We start from the raw sequence: 22,953 nt of genomic DNA on the forward strand, positions 1-22,953 counted from the left end.
CAAAATTTAAACAGAATTTGTCCCATTTTAAAACTGTTCTGAAATGGCATGTTATCTGTATTTCCTTATTTATTTATTAATGTTTGAGAGAGAGCACATGTGAGCAGGGGATAAGGACAGAGGGAACAAGAGAGAGAATCTTAAGCAGGCTCCACGCTCAGTGCGGAGCCTGATACAGGGCTCAGTTTCATGGGCATGAGATCACAACCTGAACTGAAATCAAGAGTAAGGCACTTAACTGAGTCACCGAGGTGCCCCTACTGTGTTATCTATGAAAAGACTAGATACATCTGAAACAGCAAGAAAAAAATCACCAAGCATGCTCTGCTTCCTTTTAAAATCATTCTTATATGATAATTTTCAAGTAGGGTTTTTAGCCTCAACACTAGACCAGATAAGTCTTTTTGTGTGTGGCTTACCCTGAACTTTCTTGGATGTTTAGTGGTTCCCTGGTCTCTACCCACTAGATGCCAGGAGCATACCTCCCTCAGTTATAAGAGCTCAGTCATTGCCAAATGTCCCACAGGGGGGCAAAGTTGTTTTAAAAATGAGAACCACTGTTTAAAAGTACAATTTATGCCAAGAGCATAATTGGCTTACATACTTTATAAGAAGAAGCAACTTTCCTCCCACTTCATTTTACAAATTAGGCAGTTAGTAGTATTAGGAAGCTAGAATTGTCTAGTCAGGACTGCAGTTCTCCTGGTCATTAAGAAGAGAGAATGGTGGAAAAGGTCTTTTCTCATTCATTTTTAGTTAATATTATAGCTTCTTTGGGTTAAATATGTTTCATTCTCAGATTCATCAGATATTTCACTGTATCTGTGATGCGCATCAATAGTTATTTCTTGCCTGGAATACCCAGATAATTCATTAGAAAAATGATTCCTTTATATAAAAGATTAAGACTGTGAAACCAGGTCAATTATTTTTTGTTGCTCATCTTCATCTTTTTTAAAGAAACATGAGATGATTATATCTAAAATAATTATTCAATGTTTAGTTGATATTTCCATAATGTTTTATTAATACTACTGTATCTTTAAAAAGCTTTTTCTCTAAAATGTATTTTTAGGTGTATTCTCTGTAGCCTATTCAAGTTCCAAAATAAAATAGTGGTAATATTAGTTTCATGTTATTTTCTCCCATATTATGACGATTTAAGCATTGCCGTATATACTTGTTAGACGAGGGGCCTGGGTGGCTTTGTTGGCTGAGTGTCTGACTCTTGGTTTCAGTTCAGGTCATGATCTCACAGATCCTGGGTTTGAGCCCCATGTTGGTGTCTGTGCTGCTGGTATGCAGATTGCTTGGGATTCTCTCTCTTTGCCCCTCCCCCACTTGTGAGTGCACGAGCACACGCTCTCTCTCTGTCTCTCAAAATAAATAAACTTAAAAAAAATTTTTACGAGTCTTGCTCTCCATCACATTTATAACTCTTAAAGATTCTGTGTGCATGTTTTGTATCTCTACCCTCTTTTCCTAACAGCCATTTCATAAATACCTCATGGAGTCATCATTTAATGACTTGATTCAGGGAAGGTAGCTAGACTGAAAATAAAATTCAAAATACATTGCTCCTTGTGACTTAGTCTTATAGAGATATTGAGTTGGGGGGAGGGGTGGATACTAACCATCTAAATTCTAGATTAATAAATATATTTCAGTACCAAATGTTATATCCAGGACTACTAAGAGGTAGGTAACCTTGATTTCTAGTTTGTTTCATTTGAAATCAATCAGTTTTGAGTACAATTTATTATGCTGTGGTTTCTGCAAAGTCTTTTGTAGAGTCCTGACTGTTTTTGCATATTTATATTATGGTATATTCTAAAACCTTTATACTTGCAATATTCAAATTAAACTTGAAGTATAGATGATAATTATAGGAGATGATTGTTTCATAGAATTGTAATGGTCAATATCAGTTGATTAATAACCCTAATAAAATTGGGTGAAATAGGATTCAACCCATTTGGAATTTGGTTTGCAACTTATTTGTATGTAAGAAACTTAGTAGTTGGTATGGAATCTTTGCTTCACTTTATTTTTATATTAAATTTGAAGTAAACTACTAATTTTGTTTCCATTTTTAGCTGTAGCGCCAGTTGTACCTGATTTAAGTAGCGACATTGATACAAGTAATTTTGATGACTTGGAAGAAGATAAAGGAGATGAAGAAACATTCCCTATACCTAAAGCTTTTGTTGGCAATCAGTTACCTTTTGTAGGATTTACGTATTATAGCAATCGTAGGTAAGTATGCTAAACATTGATTTTAGGGGTAAGTACTAATTTTGTAGTCTATTATTTTCTTAGGGATATCTCAAAGTCACTTTAAGAACATTTAATGGTATATGAAGAGATATCTTAATATGCCATTTTTCAGTGATGTATGATACTTGTATTATTCCATATTTCTTTTAGACTCATCCATGATCAGGATATTGTGTTTCAGAAATCATTTACTGAATGATGCACTATATATGTGTTAAAGTTACAGCATTTGGGGTGCCTGGGTGGCTCAGTCGGTTAAGCGGCCGACTTCGGCTCAGGTCATGATCTCGCGGTCTGTGAGTTCGAGCCCCGCGTCGGGCTCTGTGCTGACAGCTCAGAGCCTGGAGCCTGTTTCAGATTCTGTGTCTCCCTCTCTCTGACCCTCCCCTGTTCATGCTCTGTCTCTCTCTGTCTCAAAAATAAATAAACGTTAAAAAAAAAAAAGTTACAGTAGTTAATAAAAGATTCTATTAATACTTATATTTTAGTTAATCTTGTTATCCAAAGAATTCTGGTTTTATGATACACTTTGGAAGAACATATAGTTTTCTAGCATTATCATCACTATATTGATGTTACAAAGGCCTGTAAGCTTTAGTAATTCAAAAATTAAGTGATCCCTCCCCAGAAACCACTAAATGAATTCACCATATCTTACAGCATTTAGACCTTGTGACCTTGGGCAAATAACTTCAACCTTTTGTGCTTCCATTTTCTCAAAAATAGGGATGGTGATGATGATGATGACGATGATACTTGTCTCATAGGATTATTGTAAGGGTTCATTATATCAATACAGTAGAACAGAACAATGCTTTGCATGGAATAAGCACTCAGTGTTAGCTGTTATTAGTATGAGCTAATGTTAGCTTTAGTCTTCAAATCGATATGAGAAACAAATTAAACATTTAACATAATTTCAGTATGTTGAGCATTCATTCATTCATTCAAACAAACATATTTGCCAACTTATTTTTTGTCAGGTAGGGAGACAAAGATGAATAAGCACGCAGGGAGAAAGATGAATAAGATATAGTTATTAGTACCTTCTCTTAAGATGCTCGTACAGTAGTGAGGAAATGGATATATTTTCAAGTGTAGCATTTTGTCATTTTAGTCAAAACTTTTTTATAAGACCCTATTCAGGCCAAGTTTAGAAAACAGGAAGGCAGATTAGTCCTGCCTTAAGAGATTTCTCCAATAATACAACTGTAAGATAGTACTGAACACTTTTTGTTGTATCACCAACCAGGCAGGTAGTACTTGACTTTGATTCTAAGAAAAGTCCAGTATTTTAATCCTTTTCCCACAATATTCGTGAATATGACATTGTAGCTATTTTATATTGAAATACACAGAGGAAAAAAAATACACAGACAAGTTTTTCAGAGTGGTTTTTGCTAAAGAGTTCTTTCTTTCTGTCTTCCTGTCTGTCTATATTTTTGTACCTTTTATCAGTTATCCTCTGGCTTGCTTTCTGAACAGTTGTAATGTTGATATAAACACCCCCCCCCAGTGTTTTTGGATTTTATGTAGTTATATCAGTTAATCACTTTTTTTAGGTTTATTGATATAAAAGTAATCTTGAATTAAATAAACATTATACATACTATTTGTAGTACATTGTCACATACTTGATTATGTTCTCTAGTTTTTCCTGGCATCCATATGTTGCATATTCCAAACTAATTTCTGAGTTTCTCAAAAACAGAAATTGTACTCTGTTCTTCAGTACCACCACCTTATTGCATAATATAGTGTTGTTTAGTAATTGTTTATAACATGGTCGAAGGTGTGGTTGATCTTAAAGAATCAGCAAAATACTGATTAGCCTTAGTATAAAATGTAAGTATAATTTGAGTTATTGGCATGAAATAGAAAACTTCTGAAATTCTTACTCCTGAAATCCAAACATACTTTCAGTTACCAAGGGTAGAGATCTTTATTGCTGAAATACAGCGAAATGAACAAAGATTGTTAATAGTCTAAAGGTTAAACTTCTAGCTACATTTGTAATAATCTAAAACCTCTCATAAAGAGCTATCTAAATGACCAGATTCTATATGAAAGCAACAATGTAATATACAAAAGAACTTTGGGGGGGGGAGTGTAAGAATGAATGGATGCGTACATTTGGTGTCCTTAATTTCCAGTGCTGCATTTTGAGAAAGTTATATTATTAACTTTGCAGAAGCTAAATATTAACTTCAACTTATATAGCATATTAAAATTTAGAAGATCTCTTAGAAAATGGTCTGATTTCCTATCTAATTCAGATTCTACTGGCATTGCCATATTCTTTTATTTACATCACATAATGTGGAATCTCACACTGAATTTCTGAGACAGTAGTTAATGGAATGAAATTGTACTACATCTAGAATTTGTCATTTGTTACATGAGACCTTTTTTCTACAAACCTGCTACACAGTGCCTAAAAACTGTCTTCTGATTATTTTATTCTCTAGTTGATCTGAATAATTTTCCAAGGAAAACATAAAAATGGCATATTTTCCTTTTTTTTTTTTAGAACACTCTTAAAGGAACTTATCTTCTGTTTTTTACTAGTAGTGAATATGTAGTGCATTATCAGTTGCCCTAAAACAGCTAGGAAGTATATGGAGCTATTTGATATCTTTTTGAGAGTGTTCTACTGATTGACCACGGTGGCAACTATAGTGGTGGTGATGGTAGAAGTATTAATAGTGGTAGTTGTAGCATGGTAGAGGAAGTAGCAGAAGCAGTAGAAAAGGCAGCACTAGTACCTTACCTTTATATAACATTTGAGAGCTTAGAAAATCTTTTTCATATGATCTATTTAGATGTGTTTAAAAATCTCATAAGATATCTAAAGACTTCTAAAGATCACTACTATCTTATATGTTACCTACCTTTATAGTGAATATAAAGCCTTGGAGTCTCAAAAGGTTAGCAAGACATCACCAGAACTTAGGTTATGTTAACTATTTAGGCAAAAACTCTTTTTTTGCCCAGAAAGGCAATATCATTCTTGGCTGAAGAGTAATTTGGGGCAGAGAGAAAAGCTGTGCACATTTCTGTAGAAATCAACAATTCCTTATCCCCAATCCCTATTGCAAAAAGCTCTAAAAACTTTAAATACTTTAGTGATTTGTTTGGTGGCAAAAGCTGCCATAGCCTGCTCTCATGGCCGAAAACCTAATCTGAACTAACTCGAGACTATTTATAGTTTTTATTTATCCTACTTGGTATGAATAGTCATATGTGTGGCTGCAGGGATAGTAAGGTATATAATTACAGAGTGCTGCTCTGACCTAACTGGGGGTTTTATTTAATGTATGTATCACTTTTATACATATGTATCTTTATATAAAATCTTTATATAAAATAAGGAGTCATGAACTTGTACTCAATTTTTCAAAAGCAGAACAAGCACATTACTAAACCAAAAAATAAGTATGTAGTATATGTTACTGGTTATTGAATATTGAAGAGGTTTTTGGTTCTTTTAGTTCTAAAAACTCTTTTTCTCTCAGATACTTATCTTCAGCAAATCCTAATGATAACCGAAGTAGCCCCAATGTGGATAAAAGCTTGGTAGGTATTTTTTTCTTATTTTTTAAAAAGTTATTTTGTGGACAGTGTGTTTTGTGTGCATGATATTAAGTAAACATTAAGTAAGTAAACATATTTCTTTTGATTGTGTAGTTAGTGAACTTAAATTTTGATAGTATTTTTTAACCTACTATCTCCTTCCAATTTGATTTCTTGCGTGAATATCAAATGGGATATTTTATGTGGAGATAATTAATAAACTATAAATTGCTACACAAATTGACAGTGGCAGTCTTTCTAATCTTTAGAATTAGGAATTTATGGTAAATCAAGGTATCAATACGGGTCTTGACAAGAAAACAGGTAACATAAACAAAAGACTTAACTAAAGAGAGTGTTGTATATATGATGAAATATACATAACATAAAATTTACCATTTTAGCCATTTTTAGGTGTATAGTTCTGTGGTAATGGGGGCGCCTGGGTGGTTCAGTCGGTTAAGCGTCTGACTTCGGCTTAGGTCATGCTCTTACGGTTTGTGGGTTCAAGCTCTGTGTCAGGCTCTGTGCTGATAGCTCAGAGCCTGGAGCCTGCTTTGGATTCTGTGTCTCCCTCTCTCTCTGCCCCTCTCCCACTTGTGCTCTGTCTCTCTCAAAAATAAATTTAAAAACATTAAAAAAAAAAAAAAACCTTCACATTGTTTTCTACCACCATCTGTCTCCAGAATTTTTCTTCATCCCAAACTAAAACTTTGTGCACATTAAACTCTTTATTCCACTACCCCCAGCCCTGAGTAATCACTATCCTACTTTCTCTGTCTGTATGAATTTGACTATACTAGACACCTCATGTAAGTGGAATATTTGACTTTTTGTGATTGGGTTATTTCACTTAGCCATGGTTTCTCCATGTTGTAACATGTTTCAGAATTTGATTCCTTTTTAAGGCTGAATATATCACATTCTGTGTGTATACCACATTTTGTTCGTTCATTAAAAGAGAGTTTAGTGAAAGGACTATTTACAGTGCCATGAGCAGGGTCAAGAGGAGCAATAAATAAAGGCTGTGAAAATACCCATTGATCAACAATAGTGGGAAACTATTGTCCCTAGTTTGAAAGGACAGGGAGAGACAGGTATTGTTGCCATAGTTCAGAAAAACCTAGCATCATCAAAGAGGAACATAGAATGTAGAACACTGCTATCACCACAGTAAGGCAATAAAAAGGTGGGGAGAATGAACACTTTCATTATCCCACCTTTTGATTTCCTACTGGTGTCTCCCATTTATTAAAGTAGAACAGTAAACCCAGGTAATGCAGTCTATAGATTTCAAGCTAAAGGAAGGATTGATTTCAAGGAGCATGGATTTCATGGCTAGAAAAGAGAGAAAGCAAATGGGAGAATAACCAGTATAGTCAGCACCATCTAATTTGTCCACTGAAAATTACTGTTATAAGTAATTATTAGAGACAGGAGTCCTTTTTATTGTCCATTTAGCTCATGTTCATGGGACAGAGGTTAAAAAATCTTACTTAGATTTGAGAAGGTCCTTTAGAGTTGACCAAGACTTTTCTTAAAAATACTAAAAACAGTTGGGGCACCTGGTTGGCTCAGTTGGTAGAGCATGAGACTCTCAATCTTGGGGTCTTGAGGTCAAGCCCCATGTTGGGCATAGAGCTTACTTAAAAAAATGTGTTAGAAATAATTATTTGGCCATCCTTGGAGAGTTCTTTGAACTCTGTGTATTGTGGCCTACATATTATTAACTGAGGAGGGGAGTGTAAGTAGCAATCATGTTTTAAAAGCTGATGTAATTCTCTTGCTTCTTAATATATTTACTCTTAAATGTAAGATTGAACAGGTGATGTGAAGGGAAAGTGGAAAAAGGGAGAGTGAACTGTGTGAGTACCTGTTAGCTGTTTTGACCATCTATGTCTTTAAAAAAGTTTTTTTTTTTTTAACGTTTATTTATTTTTGAGACAGAGAGAGACAGAGCATGAAGGGGGGAGGGGCAGAGAGAGAAGGAGACACAGAATCGGAAGCAGCCTCCAGGCTCTGAGCCATCAGCCCAGAGCCTGACGCGGGGCTCGAACTCACGGACCGCGAGATCGTGACCTGGCTGAAGTCGGACGCTTAACCGACTGCGCCACCCAGGCGCCCCATTGACCATCTATGTCTTTTAAATTCTCATCCTATTAGAGCTATTCAAGTTACGTAGTTAACAATGGCTCAGAAATCTTTAAAGTTAAAGAATCTTTGACCTAGGGAATGTGACAATAAGGCGCTGCTGTAACCCAGCTTTCACTTATTACTTATCTGTGGGATTAGTGGTACATCGGGCCTCAAAGAATATTTAGTGGAATTGTGTTTTCTTTGGGCTGATCTTGTTCAATGGTGATTGCCAGAAGTTTCTGTCGGTGGCTGCTGCTACCTTTTATCTTTTGCTCTGGTAAGAAAGATCACAGGGGAAGAAGAAAAATTTGATGTGCCTACTATTTCTGTTAACAGCTAAATACAATAGTCAGCTGATGTAATTTTCAACTCTTCCTTGAAAGCCTTCCAGCAAATGCTAATGAACAGCTTTGCAATTGACAAATATAATGAATAATTTTCATTCCTATCTTATTTTTCTTTTTTGCTGCAAATGACACTGATTAATCAGTTCCTCCTTCTTTGAACTTTTGTAACCCTTTCATGTTCCCCTTCTTTCTTTTTTTCTTCCCACCTGTGTAGATTTTATTTTCCATCCCTTTGGCAGGATCTCTTCCCCCTTCTCCTCTTCTCTCCTCTTCTTCTCTCCCTCCCCTTTAATTATTAAATGTTTCTCAGGATGATTCTGATCTTGGCTCTCTGCTCATTTTTTGTAGGTAATCTCATGTGTGCAGCTTGCTCCTCTGAACTCCAAAGCTGTATCTCTCTTGTCTGTCTGTCTCTCTCTCTCTCTTTTCTCTCTCCTCACCTCTTCCTCTCTCTCTCTCTCTCTCTCTCTCTCTCTGATTGGATTTCCTTTCCTGTCCTTCTGTCAGGCACAAGCACTTCATCCTATGCCAGAGCTAAACTCATTCTCTCTCTGTCCCCTCCCAAGCAGCTCTTATGTGTTCCATATCTTTTGTAATGGTACTCTGTTCTTTCTCTGTCTTTCTTTCTCTTTCTTTCTTTCTTTCTTCCTTCCTTTCTTTCTTTCTTTCTTTCTTTCTTTCTTTCTTCTGTTGACATTTTTTTTCAGAATCCCACTTTTTAATTTTTTAATTAGTTTTGAAAAACGTTTATTTTTGAGACAGAGGGAGAATGAACAGAGGAGGGGCAGAGAGAGAGGGGGACAGAGCATCCGAAGGAAGCTCTGTGCTGACAGCAGAAAGCGTAATCTGGGGCTTGAACTCATGAACCATGAGATCATGACCTGAGCCGAAGTCAGATGCTTAACCGACTGAGCCACCCAGGTGCCCCATCCCACTTTGATTTTTAAAACATTTGTATTATTGAAGTACAGTTGACCTACAATGATACATTAGTTTCAAGTGTACAATATAATGACTTGACAATTCTATACTCGATGCTCACTATAATAAGTGTAGTTACCAACTGTCATCATACATGTTATTATGTTATTGACTATTCCCTATGCTGTACTTTTTTGTCTCTTATTTTTAATCAGTTATTAGGTTAATTCTGCCTTCTGAATGACACAGTTATCCGTTTCCTCCTCTTCATTCCTACAGCCTCTGCCTCATATCAAACCTATGTGCTTTTTTGCTTAAACTGTCTCAAAAGCCTGTTAACTGGTTACTTTGAGTAGAATTTCTCTTCCCTCTATTCTTTTCACCTTATTGTTACTGAAGTGGCATTTCTAAAATGCAGAAACTAATAATAATGATAATAATAATGTTGCCTAGGTGACTCTGTCAGTTGGGTGTCCAGCTTTTGATTTCGGCTCAGGTCATGGCCCTAAGGTTGTGGGATTGAGCCCTATGCTCAACGTAGAGCCTACTTGAGATTTTCTCTCTCTGTCTCTCTCTCTCTCTGTCTTCCCCCCCACCGTCTCTCTCTGTCCCCCTCCCCCTGCTCCTCTCCCCCACTTGCATTCTCTCTGTCTCTCCAAAGTAAAATGCAGATACTATATTGTTTCCCTTTTTAAAATGCTTATAGGTTAAAGTCCCTAACTCCTATTTTTGCATACAAGAATCATGGCCTCACTCACCTTTTCAGATTTTATGTGACTCATTCTCTCTGTTCTGGGCTCTGCCTATATTTGATTTCTACCCATTTCCAAAATATATCATGTTTTCTTTTACCTCTCTACTTTTGGACTCATTCATTCTGGCTAAAATGCCTTTCTTCTACCACCTTTTCTGCTTAGTAAATATCTCTCATATTTTAAGTCTCATTTCAAACATTACATTTTCATGGCAGAATTAGACATGACCTCTTCCCTCCTTTGGAACACCTCATATATAACTTTATCATCACTACATTATATTGTAATATTTGTGTGTATGTCTTTGGATTATTGTAGGTTCTTTTCATCCTCCTATTCTTCTGTGCCTCTCTGTTTAACTCTTAGCTTCATAAGCACAGGGACCAAATCTTTTTAATTTTTTGTATTACTAATGTCTACCACAGTGCCTGACATATTTGTAGGTGTTGAAAAAATGCTTATTAAATTAATAATAAATTCAGATTGAAAGGAAAGGGGTAAGATTGAACCAAATAATTTATTCTTGAGTAGGTATAGAATAACATAAACTTGTTATTTTTAAGTTCTCTATGAATATTCTTGTAGGATGAGTTTTGTTTTGTTTTTGATTAAAGCAGGAAAATTTGCAAAAAACAATTTATAAGCTGGAAGAACAACTGCATAATGAAATGCAATTAAAAGATGAAATGGAGCAGAAGTGCAGGTGAGAATATACTTTGTATGTTTTTAACATTAAAGGTTGTACAGCAAATACTTTTTTTAAAACTTGCCTTCTATAAAACAGTTGAAAATTAATTGGAAATAAGATGGCGATATACGGTTACTGCTTATGTACATTCAATGAAGAATGTCTTGCCTAGAATTGGAAAGTAATATTTATGTTGGCATTAGTTATAGACATATTGTCCTCAGAATATTTAAAGTGTATTTGTTCCTGGAAGTCTTTATTAAAAAACTATAGTGCCTATTCACTTAGTGCTTGATTTATTACTTTTTTCCTCCCATTTTAATTAGCTGACTGAAAAGGCAAATTAGATTACATTAAATGAGGTGCTTTTTAAAATGTAAATGTTAAATATTAAAATTCACTAAATCTAATAAGAGCCTGTATATTTATGAAATATGTAATGATGAATATTATTTAAAATAACCTGGCACAATGCTGAGTTACTTATTAACTACAAACAATAACTTTATATTTTTTGTGGAAACTATTGAATAAATAAGTAACACATTCAACAATAAGTAACATTCAACAAATGGCATTGGAAAACTGGCATTTTTGTGATTGGGCCAAAGAGGAAACAAGTAAAACTCTTATTGCATACCATTCCTGATAGACTAAATACATTAGTATATAGTGCAAACTTTTTTCAGAAAAGCACTTACATATTAGGAAATAATTAACTGATCTCAGGATTTGGAAGGAATTTCTAAGTATAAAATATGGAAATGCATAAATGTTGAGAAGTTTCTGCATCCAAAATTAAACTAATGATAGTGGCAATGGAAATCAATTTGAAGAAGTAATAGGAATGGCCAAAGTGGTCTGTAATGATAGGAAAATGTTAGAGGAGAGGAATGGGGGTGGAAAGATAAACAGAATGTAGATCTTGGACTTTGTTTTTAACAAGCTAAGAAATTTGGAACTTATCCTAAGATGATGGAAAAACATTGAAAGTTATTAAGCTTAAAAAATTGATCAAATTTGCTTTTTAAAAAGAACACTCTAGTTAGTTGGCAGCACTTGACATTTATTCAACTAAATGGGAATGAAGGAGGAAGATGAGTCAAGGATGGTTCCTAGGTCATGTCCTTTCTTAGGGACACTTACAGTAGGAAGAAATTAATATTATAGGTAAGAGTGTGGAGCAGAGGAAGTAACATTTTGGGCGTGCTGAGTGACATATTTGATGAAACATACATGTGAAACATTGCATATGCAGATTTGAAGCTCAGAATTCTGTTCAGAGCCAAAGAAAACAAAATGTGATGGAGATAATACACTCTTAGTTTATCTCAACTTTTCACCTTACTTGTTAAGTGGTATATTTACTGATCCATATATGCCACCTTTCTCTTCACTATGTAATCTTGTATAAAGGTTAAGTGGCTAATTTTTGTTTATTAGCAAGTAGTGCGTTAGGAAGTTCAGGGATCCTTAACCTGGAATCCATAGGGTCCGTCCCACAAAGGGTCCATGGATGAATTCAAGGTCCTTAAACTTGGATGAGAAAAAGTATTTTCCCTAACTTATAACTGATATTCAACATTTCCTTCCACTGTGAACAAAAGCAGTAATCTACATCTATTAGCAGTAGCTGAATTTTTTTACTACTAATAGATACTACAAATATTTTTATTTATTATAGTTATCTCTATCATTTGTGCTCATCACTACTTTGAAATTACTGCTGCTAGATCTTGTGATTTAATATATTAATAAAGAAGCCACACATATTCCTGAAACACATTTTTTTTAAAAAGACTATATTTAATATATTTTCGGCTTTTTTAATCCTTTTTTGCTTTAAAATATATTATTCTGAGAAAAACCCACAGGCTTTACCAGAGTGCCAAAGGGGATCCACAGCACAAAAACAGTTAAGACATCTTAGTTAAACAGAAAAGTAAAGAATGTGGTGTTGCACCCCTGAGCAATAAAAAGATAAACATATTTCTAATCTATATTGCTTTTGTTTTTACAGAACTTCAAACATAAAACTAGACAAGATAATGAAAGAATTGGATGAAGAGGTACTTTTGTTTTCTAATCAGAAGTTTCCCTGTTTGAGAGTTTTTCCTCTTTCAGATTGTTTTGTTTTCTTTTTTAAATTTTTTTTTTTTTCAACGTTTATTTATTTTTGGGACAGAGAGAGACAGAGCATGAACGGGGGAGGGGCAGAGAGAGAGGGAGACATAGAATCAGAAACAGGCTCCAGGCTCTGAGCCATCAGCCCAGAGCCCGACGCGGGGCTCGAACTCACGGAGCGCGAGATCGTGACCTGGCTGAAGTCGGACGCTTAACCGACTGCGCCACCCAGGCACCCCAAGATTGTTTTGTTTTCTAAGAAAATTGCATTGGAACTTTATAGGTTTAAATACAGAACAAAGTCAGAGAACTATGATGAAAGCCTCACTTGGGAGCTGTAGGTTCAAGTGATACAGATTAGATTAAACTTCAGTTTCCTTTGTGTAGTTTTATGCTAGAACCATGTTGAAATCTTAGTACATAAATTTCATTTCAGTTGTTCTTACTTAACATTTAAAAAGTGAGAAAGGAAAAGAGAATCAAATGGGATCCGAACTACATCAGAAAGAGACCGACAAATAGGAAGGAGGAAAGAATACAATTTAAAAAGGACTGACATTAACATAAGTTTATGTGATCAAATGAGTAATATATTGATTTTAGAATCATTCATGTTTTGTATGGTTACCTAGCAAGAAGTTTTTGTTATCAGGGAAAAATTTCATGATTCAGATGTTTGTTTGCAAATATATAATACATTGTCATTCCTTTTGATAAGCTTATAGATATCTTTCTACTCTGTGTATAAAGAGTACCCTTCAAAGAAATATACTTTCTATGGCCTTTTTATTGATTACTTCCTTTGTTGTTGTTGTTTTGTTTTTGGGGTTTTTTTGTTTGTTTTTTTTAGTTAATCTTTCTGGTGGTTTTTGTGCTATCTTAATTTTCTCTTGAGGAATAGTATCTGTCAGTTTTTTTTTTCATTTGTAGCTTTGTATATGCATATTTATGTAATACATATACATGTTATGCATATATGTATAATATTTTGCCAACTTGCCATTGGTCAGTGTATAATTAGTACTATTTATTTAAGTCTCTTTAAGAAATCCATTTTGCAAATCCTCAGCTTTGGGTATTTCATTTCTAAAAAACAGGTAAAATTCAAGTATGCTAAGTTTAAGATCAGTCCACTAAGAAAATAATAGTATTCATAAATTTGTATCTGCCAAACAGACCTACAAAATATGTGAAGTAAAAGCCAATAAAACTGAAAAGATGAATAGACAGATCCATTATTATCGTTGGAGACTTCAATATCTATCACTCTCTAGACAGAGAATCCACAGACCTATAGGAAAGCTCAACCACACCATCAACCAACAACATATGTTTAACATTTGTAGAATCCTCTGCCTGACAACAGCAAAATATACATTCTTTTCAAGCATTCAAGGAATACATACCAACATAGACCATATCCTGAGCAAACTTCTGCAAAAAAAAAAAAAAAAATTAAAATTATACAGAATGTGTTCTCTGACCAAAATGTAATCAAACTAGAATGACTAATATATCAAGCAATTCTGCAAACATATGGAAACTAAACAACACAGTTCTAACTAATCCATAGGTCAAAGAATACTTCTAAACGGGAATGAAAGGTTATGTTGGAATGTTAATTACATCTCATTACATTAGAGTTATGGCTCTTATTAAAAAAAAAATGAAATCTTGCCATTTGCAACAACCTATATGGGCCCAGAGGGTTATATGCTAAGTGAAATAAGACAGGCAGAGAAAGACAGTTACCATATAATTTCACTTATATATGGAATCTGGAAAACAAACAAAAAAACGGACTCAAATACACAGAACAAACTGATGGTTGCTGGTGATATGGGTAAAATTGGTGAAGAGGTGCAAACTTCTAGTTACAAAATCATGGAGATGAAATGCACAGCATAGGAAATATAGTCAGTAATATTGTAATAACATTGTATGGTGACTATACTTACATGGTGAGCATGGAGTAATGCATAGAACTGTCATATCACTGTGCTGTACACCTGAAACTAATATAACATTGTGTGTCAACTATACAATAATAAAATAAGTTATGGCTCTTCATCTTTAAAAAAAATTTGAACAATGAAAATGAAAATAGAACATCAAAATTTGTGGGATGCAGCTAACATAGTGTTCTAAGATAAATTTATGCAGTAAAGGCATACATTAGAAAAGATGAAAAATCTCAAATCAGTCATCTAAGCACCTACCTCAAGAACTTAGAAGAGTAAAATCAAAGCAAAAAGAAGGGAAGAGAAATAAAGATAAGAGTAGAGATCAGTGGAATTGAAAATAGAAAAACAATAGAGAAAATCAATGAAAACAGAAAGCCATCTATTTGGAAAATTGACAGACCTTTAGCAAGATTGATAAAGGAAAAAGAGGACACAAATGATCAGTATCAGGAATAAAACAGGGCAAGCATATCACTATAGTCCCTCCAGATACCAAAAGGATCATAAAGGAATACTATAAACAATTCTAAACATGTAAGTGTGAAATCTAGGTGGAATGTAATAATTCTGCCAAAAATACAAATTACCACAACTCACACAATGTGAAATAGATTAGTTGAATAGTCCTATATAACTATTAAAGTGAATTCATAATTTAAAAGTTTCCCAAAAAGTAATCTTCCAGGACCAGGTGGTTTTACTAGAGAGTTCCACCAAATGTTTTAAAAAGAATTAATACCAATTCTACACTATCTCTTCCAGAAAATATAAGAGAAGGGAATATTCCCCAGTGAGTTTTATGAGACTAGAATTACCCAGATGACAAAATCTAACAAAGACAGTACTACGAAGAAAATCATAAATCAGTGTCTCTCATTTACAGCCAACTGATTTTTTTACAAAGGTGTAAAAGCAATTTAATGGAGGAAAGAGTCTTTGTTAACAAGTGGTGCTGGAGCAATTAGATATTCATAGACCAAGACATGAACCTCAACTTAAGTCTCATACTTTATGCAAAAATTAATTCAAGATGGGTCATATTTAAAGGTAAACATGAAAATATGAAACTTTTAGGAAAAAAAAATAAGTGAAAACCCTAGGGACCTACAGCTTGGTGAAAAGTTCTTAGACATGACACCACAAACATGATCCACATGAGGAAAAATATTCAACAATTTGGACTTCATGAGAATTAACAATATTTGTTCTGTGAAAGAACATGATAAGAGGATGAAATGACAAGAAATAGATTGGGAAAAAATATTTGCAAACTATGTATATCACAAAGGACTCTATCTAGAATAAAGAACTCTAAAGCTTAGCAGTTGAATAAACAAATAATCCCATTTGAAAATTGGCAGAAGACATGTCACTTATCAGAGTGAATGACAAACACATGAAGAGATGCTCAACCTCATTAGCCATGAGGGAAATGCAAATTAAAACTACCATGAGAAATCACTTTATAATCATTAGAGCAAGTAAAATAAAAAATAGCATCAATACCAAAACTGGCAAGAATATAGAAAAACTATCACTCATGCATTGCAAATGGGAATTTAAAATTGTACAGCCAATCTGGAAAATACTGCTGCAGTTTCCTAAAATACTAAGCATGCATCTACCAGGCGACCCAGCAATTGCACTTGTGGGCATTTATCCTAGAGAAAAAAAAAAAAACAAAACTTACATCCTTAAAAAACCTGTATGCTGTTGTTCATAATAGCCTTATTTGTAATGCCAAAAACTAGAAATAATCAAAATGTCCTACCATAGGTGAATGGTTGAAGCAACTTTGATACATTTATACCATGGAGTACTACTCAGCAACAAAAAGGCATGAACTATTGATACACACAACAACTTGGATGGATCTTGTGGGCATTATATCGAGTGTAAAAAGCCTTCCCAAAAGGTCCATACTGTGTGATTCCATTAATATCGTATTCTCAAAGAAAGTCAAAATTACACGGAGAACCTATTACTGGTTGCCAGGAATGTGGGTGGTGGGAGAAGGGCATCTTCTAAGCTCTTAAGTAGTGGCTGGCTGGAAGGAGATCTTGTGCCAGTGGAACAGTTCTGTATCTTGATTGCGATGGTGGTTCCATGAATCTACACATAAGCTAAAATAACAGAAACATATATACCTTATACCAGTATCAATTTCCTGATTTTGTTACTGTGCTGATGTTACATAAAATGTATCTATTAGGGGAAACTGAGTGGAAGAGTACAAGAAACCTCTCTGTGGTATCTTTGCAACTTCCTGAAATCAAAATTTAAAAATGAAAAGAATTAAAAGTTAGAATGATAAAATCTCAGAATTAGAAAGATCTTGGATGATCTCTGCAAATTTTACTAAACCTAACAGCATTGTCCTTAAAACATGAGTTTTGCTTAATGATGGGAAAGCCCAGAAAAACACTATAACGGAGATTTTCCCAGTGTGGAGTCTTAAAAAAATGAAGCTTCAAAAGCACAATATGGAAGTGGTAACTCAGAAAAAAAAGATAAATTTTTAAGTTGTGAAGGTTTGGCTATTTTTTTTTTCTTTAACCCTCCCCTCCCCTGCAGTTTTATTTTCTAAAGTAAGTGTCTCCTTCATTACTTTTTAAATATGCGTTAGTGGGTAGATACATAGAACATTTTAGAAAAGGTAAGTTGTTGAGACAGGAAGAGGACTAAAGGAGACACATAGGGACTAGTGAACTTACTACACACACTAGCATTTGGTACCATTTGAGTTTTGCACCATTTAATTATCAAATGTGTAATTATTATCTTTCATATTTATATCTTTAATTTAGGATTATAAATAAACCAAAATATTGGTAATGGAATGCAGTGTGGTCATCTTAAACTAATAAAGCAGCTTTCTGATAAGATTCATAGTTTTTTATATTCATGGATTTAAAAATCTGAAAATTTTCCATATCTAGTTTGAATAAGGGGATTCTCTCAGTCTTCCTATAAAGCAAGCTAATTCTATTTTTAGAAAGTTGTCGTTACAGGTACTTTCTGATTTTGAAACAAAAAAAATCCATCTTAAGTCTTCTTTTTTTTTAATTTATTTATTTATTTTGAGAGAAAGAGAGGGAAGGAGGGAGAGAATCCCAAGCTGACAGCACAGAGTCTGACACAGGTCTCAATCTCATGAACCGGAAGATCATGGCCTGAGCCAAAATCAAGAGTCAGATGCTTAACCAACTGAGCCACCCAGGCACCCCATTGTGTGTTTTATTTTAAAAGAATATAATATTCCTCTAAATAAATAAAGAGTTTAATTGCAGTGGTGACTTTTATCATTATGTTTACAGGGAAATCAAAGAAGAAACCTAGAGTCTACAGTGTCTCAGATTGAGAAAGAGAAAATGTTGCTACAGCATAGAATTAATGAGTACCAAAGAAAAGTAGAACAGGAAAATGAGAAGAGGAGAAATGTAGAAAATGAAGGTAAACTGTTTCTACTTTTGAAAAACACTGAAATTTCTGGCTAACACTATACTTGAGGTCTTTGTCATGAGGTGTCTTAAGGTTAGGGCCTATGATATATTTTTGAAGTCACAGTCCTAGGACACCTCATGACTTAATTAACCATGTTCCAAGATAAATGTATAACATATTAAAGTCAGTAGTCCTGTTTTAGCTAAAAGAGTGATTTTCATCCTTGTATGCATATTGGAGTCTCTTGGGAAGCTTTAAAGAATACTAATTTCATGCCTAACCTCTGAAATTCTAATTGAATTGATCTAAACATGTGGCCTGGGCCTTGGTATTTTTTATAAGCTCTCTAGGCAATTTCTTACAAGCAGCAATTTGAGAATTATTAACTAAAATTTCATGTTTTTTTCATATTAGTGTTAAAAATACATTTAAAATATCTTTCTATACCCTTGATCCAGTGATTCATTTCTAGGAATTAATTTATGTATACACTTGTGCACATGCACACTGATATAAAAACAAGGTATTCATTGTAGCATTATGGCTAAGATGTACTTTTAAGTGAAAAAAATAGTATTGTTTAAAATGAGAGTGCTTGTCTGTATATGCTTAAGTGTGTGTGTAGATGTGGAAAAATATATATTTTGTGTGTTTTTATGTGTGAGGGTATGGACACATACACTGTCTTACGAAGCATATGCAAGAAATTAGTAATAGTTGTTGCTTGGGAGGAGAACCAGAAGGACTGGGAAACTATGGAGGGAGGGAAGCTTATCCTACACTAAGACCATTTGGTACTTTTGAATTTCGAACTGTTTTTTAGATCTTTACATATTCAAAGATTTATGCTATTCAAAAATAAATAATACTAGAACTAGCTTTATTATATTTCACTAGTAGATTGAGCTTATTAACAGAATAAAGAATTTAAATATTGAGGCACCTGGGTGGCTCAGTCAGTTGAGCGTCCGACTTAGGTTCAGGTCATGATTTCACGGTTCATGAATTCGAGGCCTGTTTTGGGCTGTGTGCTAACATCTCAGAGCCTGGAGCCTGCTTCAGATTCTGTGTCTCCGTCTCTCTCTGCCCCTCCCCAGCTCATGCTCTGTTTCTCTCTCTCTCAAAAGTAAACATTAAAAAAAAAAAAAGAATTTAATTATCACAAGGCTGAAAACAAATCTGTTGTGGTCTATATTGTAAAACAATGCTGTACTTTTTGTTGAATTTAAATATAAGTACTTCCATGATGAAATATGACTTTGGGAGTGGACCTATTGTAGCTGACTATGGCTACAATAGTTTTTTAAGGTACTTACATGTTTCCTCTATAATAACTTTCTAATTTCTACATTTTTTCTTCATTTTCTAGTTTCTACATTAAAGGATCAGTTAGAAGACTTAAAGAAAGTAAGTCAGAATTCACAGCTTGCCAATGAGAAGCTGACACAGTTACAAAAGCAGGTGAGTTTTTTAACTAAGCTGTTTAAAATTATAATTAATTAAAGTAAATTTGATTGTATTTTGGTCAACAACCTATTTTCTTGCTCTCACTATTTTTTTTTTTTTTAATAGCTAGAAGAAGCCAATGACTTACTTAGGACAGAATCAGACACAGCTGTAAGATTAAGGAAGAGTCACACAGAGATGAGTAAGTCAATTAGTCAGCTAGAGTCCTTAAACAGAGAATTGCAGGAGAGAAATAGAATTTTAGAGAATTCCAAGACACAAATGGACAAGGACTATTACCAGCTGCAAGCTGTGTTAGAAGCTGAACGAAGAGACAGAGGTCATGATTCTGAGATGATTGGAGACCTTCAAGGTAATATTTTTTCTTGTGGTAAAATTTACTGGTTTAGCCATTTTTAAGTGTACACCTCGGTAGCATAAAGTCCATTTTTTTTTTTTTTCAACGTTTATTTATTTTTGGGACAGAGAGAGACACAGCATGAACGGGGGAGGGGCAGAGAGAGAGGGAGACACAGAATCGGAAACAGGCTCCAGGCTCTGAGCCATCAGCCCAGAGCCTGACGCGGGGCTCGAACTCACGGACCGCGAGATCGTGACCTGGCTGAAGTCGGACGCTTAACCGACTGCGCCACCCAGGCGCCCCCATAAAGTCCATTGTTATGCAACCACAGCTACTATTCATCTCCAGAACCTTTTTATCATCCCAAACTAAAACACTATACCCATGAAACAATAACTTGCCATTCTCCAGTCCTTCCAGTTGCTGGTAACCACTATTCTACTCTATTAATTTGACTACCTCATAAAAGAGGAGCCATACAATATTTATCCTTTTGTATCTGTCTTATTTCTCTTAGAATAATGTCTTCAAGATTCATCCATGTTGTAGCATGTATCAGAATTTCCTTCTTTTTTAGATGTGAAGAAGAAGGATCTCTTGTGCACTTCCCATCTATTGGTAGGACTGAAAATCAGTGCAATTACTGTGGAAAACAGTATGGATGTTCCCCCAAAAATTAAAAATAGAATTACCATATGACCCAGTAATTCCACTACTGGGTATTTACCCAAAGAATACAAAAGCACTAATTTGAAAAAGAGGAGTGCACCCCTTTGTTTTATGTAGCATTATTTATAGTAGCCAAAATATGGAAGGAACCCAGGTGTCCCTCCATAGATGAATGGATAAAGAAGTAACATGTACAATATGTATGTGTATATATACATATACTGTATATTATATAAAGAAGTAATGTATATATGTATATACATTGTGTGTGTATACACAGTGGAATATTACGCAGCCATAAAAAAAGAATGAAATCTCGCCATTTGCAACAACATGACCAAACCTAGAGGGTATAATGCTAATTGAAATAAATCAGAGAAAGACAAATACCATATGATTTTACTCACATGTGGAACTTAGGAAATAAAAGAACAAACAAAAAGAGACAAAAAACAGGATCTTAAATACAGAGAACAAACTGGTGGTTGCCACGGATAGGTGGGTGAAATTAGGTAAAGGGGATTAAGAACACACCCGTGAACATTGAGTAATGTATAGAATTGTAGAATCATTGTATTGTATACATGAAACTATTATAACACTGTTAATTATACTTGAATTTAAAAAATTAAAATTTGGGGGCGCCTTGGTGGCTCAGTCGGTTGAGCATCCGACTTCGGCTGAGGTCATGATCTCGTGGTTCACTAGTTCGAGCTCCATGTTAGGCTGTGTGCTGACAGCTCAGAGCCTGGAGCCTGCTTTGGAGTCTATGTCTCCCTCTGTCTGCCCCTCCCCAGCTTGTACTCTCTCTCTCTTTCTCTCTCTCTCAAAAATAAATGAACCATTGAAAAACATAATAAAAAATAAATAAAAATAATAAAACTTAAAACTTAAATTTTTAAAAAGAAATAAGAATTTTCTTCCCTTTGAAGTGTGAATAATGTTGCGTTATATGTATATACCGTATTTTGTTTATCAAAGGAAGGTAATTTTTAAAAATTTATTTTTAATTGTGGCTAAAAACATATTAATCATTTTTAAGTGTAAAGTAATATATTTTTTATCATATTGCTCTCATAAACAAAAAACTTTGGTGAAATTGGAAGTGATTAGCATTCTTTCTCTTTCAGGATAATTCCTACTTTTCTGTCACATTGTAATTTCTTCACTCTCACAGGCACCCCTGTGAGGTCAGTAATGTATTTCTAATTTTACAGCCAGATTACTGAAAACTTAATTTTAAAACATACCTAATTCACAAAAGCCTTACTCAAAGTGGGACTAATCAAAAGAAGATTATAACTATTAAAACCTGGGAATTCCTTGTGCATTGTTGGCAGAAATAGAAACTGAATTACAGAAATAGAATCCCATTGCTAATAAAGAACTATGTTCTTAGGAAGGTTAGGATTACAGATATCAGCTGTCTTTATAAATCTAAAAGGAAAAAAATTGAGTGTAACAGTAAAGAAACAGTTTTGGTAATGGAAATATAATCAATTTGTTTTCAAAAAGATTCCTGTCTCTACCCACTTCTCACATATTTTTCTATTTTCTGTTCCTATTAGCAAAAGGATCCATACTACATAATCAAAACAGATACGCATAGAAGTTGCCAGATGTCTCAGGGGAAAGTTGGAGGAGGGGTAGTCCTTTTAACCTTAGTCACAGGATGGGAACATAGTTTGGGTTCTCATGGGGCTTGATGACTAGCTATAATTCTGTGGAGAGAGGTCAGGGTCAGTTTTTGTGACTATGGAAACGGAAATTAAGATCTCCTGTTGGTTTTTAGCTGAGGAGCGTTGTGCAATCTTATTTCTCAGGGACTAGACTTAAAATAGATTTGAATGTAACCAAGAAAGTAACTTCATTATATGTGTTAAAAAAACCTCCTAGTTCACTTCCTTAAATTGCTTCTCTAGGTCTTTTTATGTACAGCTTATTACCTGTGTGAAAGTCACTTCACCTGCTTTCTGTATATATAAACCAAGGAGATTAGAATAGGTGACCCTTATAATCACTCCAATTTTAAAATTATTTAAGTCTGTGATCTGCTGGATATGACTGAGCTTTGAAGTGCTTTTGCTTTCAAGGAAGAGACCATCATATGTTCATCAACAGTGGTTTTAACTGAATCTAATATTTAGATATAGGTGAAGGTAAGGAAAATATATAGCATGCTTTATTGTTGATGTTTATCCTTTTTCGATGCTTCATGAATCAAAAAGCTCATATACATTTAAAATGC

The 22,953-nt window shown here is 34.4% G+C and overlaps 1 protein-coding gene across 3 annotated transcripts in view; it reads left to right on the forward strand.

Moving 5' to 3' along the window:
- ROCK1 (Rho associated coiled-coil containing protein kinase 1) overlaps nt 1–22,953 on the forward strand; it is a 158,605-nt gene that overhangs the window by 74,957 nt on the left and 60,695 nt on the right. For 2 of the 3 annotated variants that reach the window (XM_047086920.1, XM_047086918.1), the window contains exons 10-16: nt 2,097–2,256; nt 5,793–5,853; nt 10,624–10,712; nt 12,718–12,766; nt 18,103–18,238; nt 19,599–19,690; nt 19,802–20,048. In XM_047086920.1, coding sequence (XP_046942876.1) covers nt 2,097–2,256; nt 5,793–5,853; nt 10,624–10,712; nt 12,718–12,766; nt 18,103–18,238; nt 19,599–19,690; nt 19,802–20,048 — 834 coding nt within the window. The remainder of the gene's footprint in view (nt 1–2,096; nt 2,257–5,792; nt 5,854–10,623; nt 10,713–12,717; nt 12,767–18,102; nt 18,239–19,598; nt 19,691–19,801; nt 20,049–22,953) is intronic. The other variant, XM_047086919.1, reaches the window with a different exon arrangement.

Source organism: Lynx rufus, unplaced genomic scaffold (assembly GCF_022079265.1).
Source record: "Lynx rufus isolate CCGP_SWC_20201006 ecotype Redwood Valley unplaced genomic scaffold, mLynRuf1.p SCAF_22, whole genome shotgun sequence".
NCBI lineage: Eukaryota > Metazoa > Chordata > Mammalia > Carnivora > Felidae > Lynx > Lynx rufus.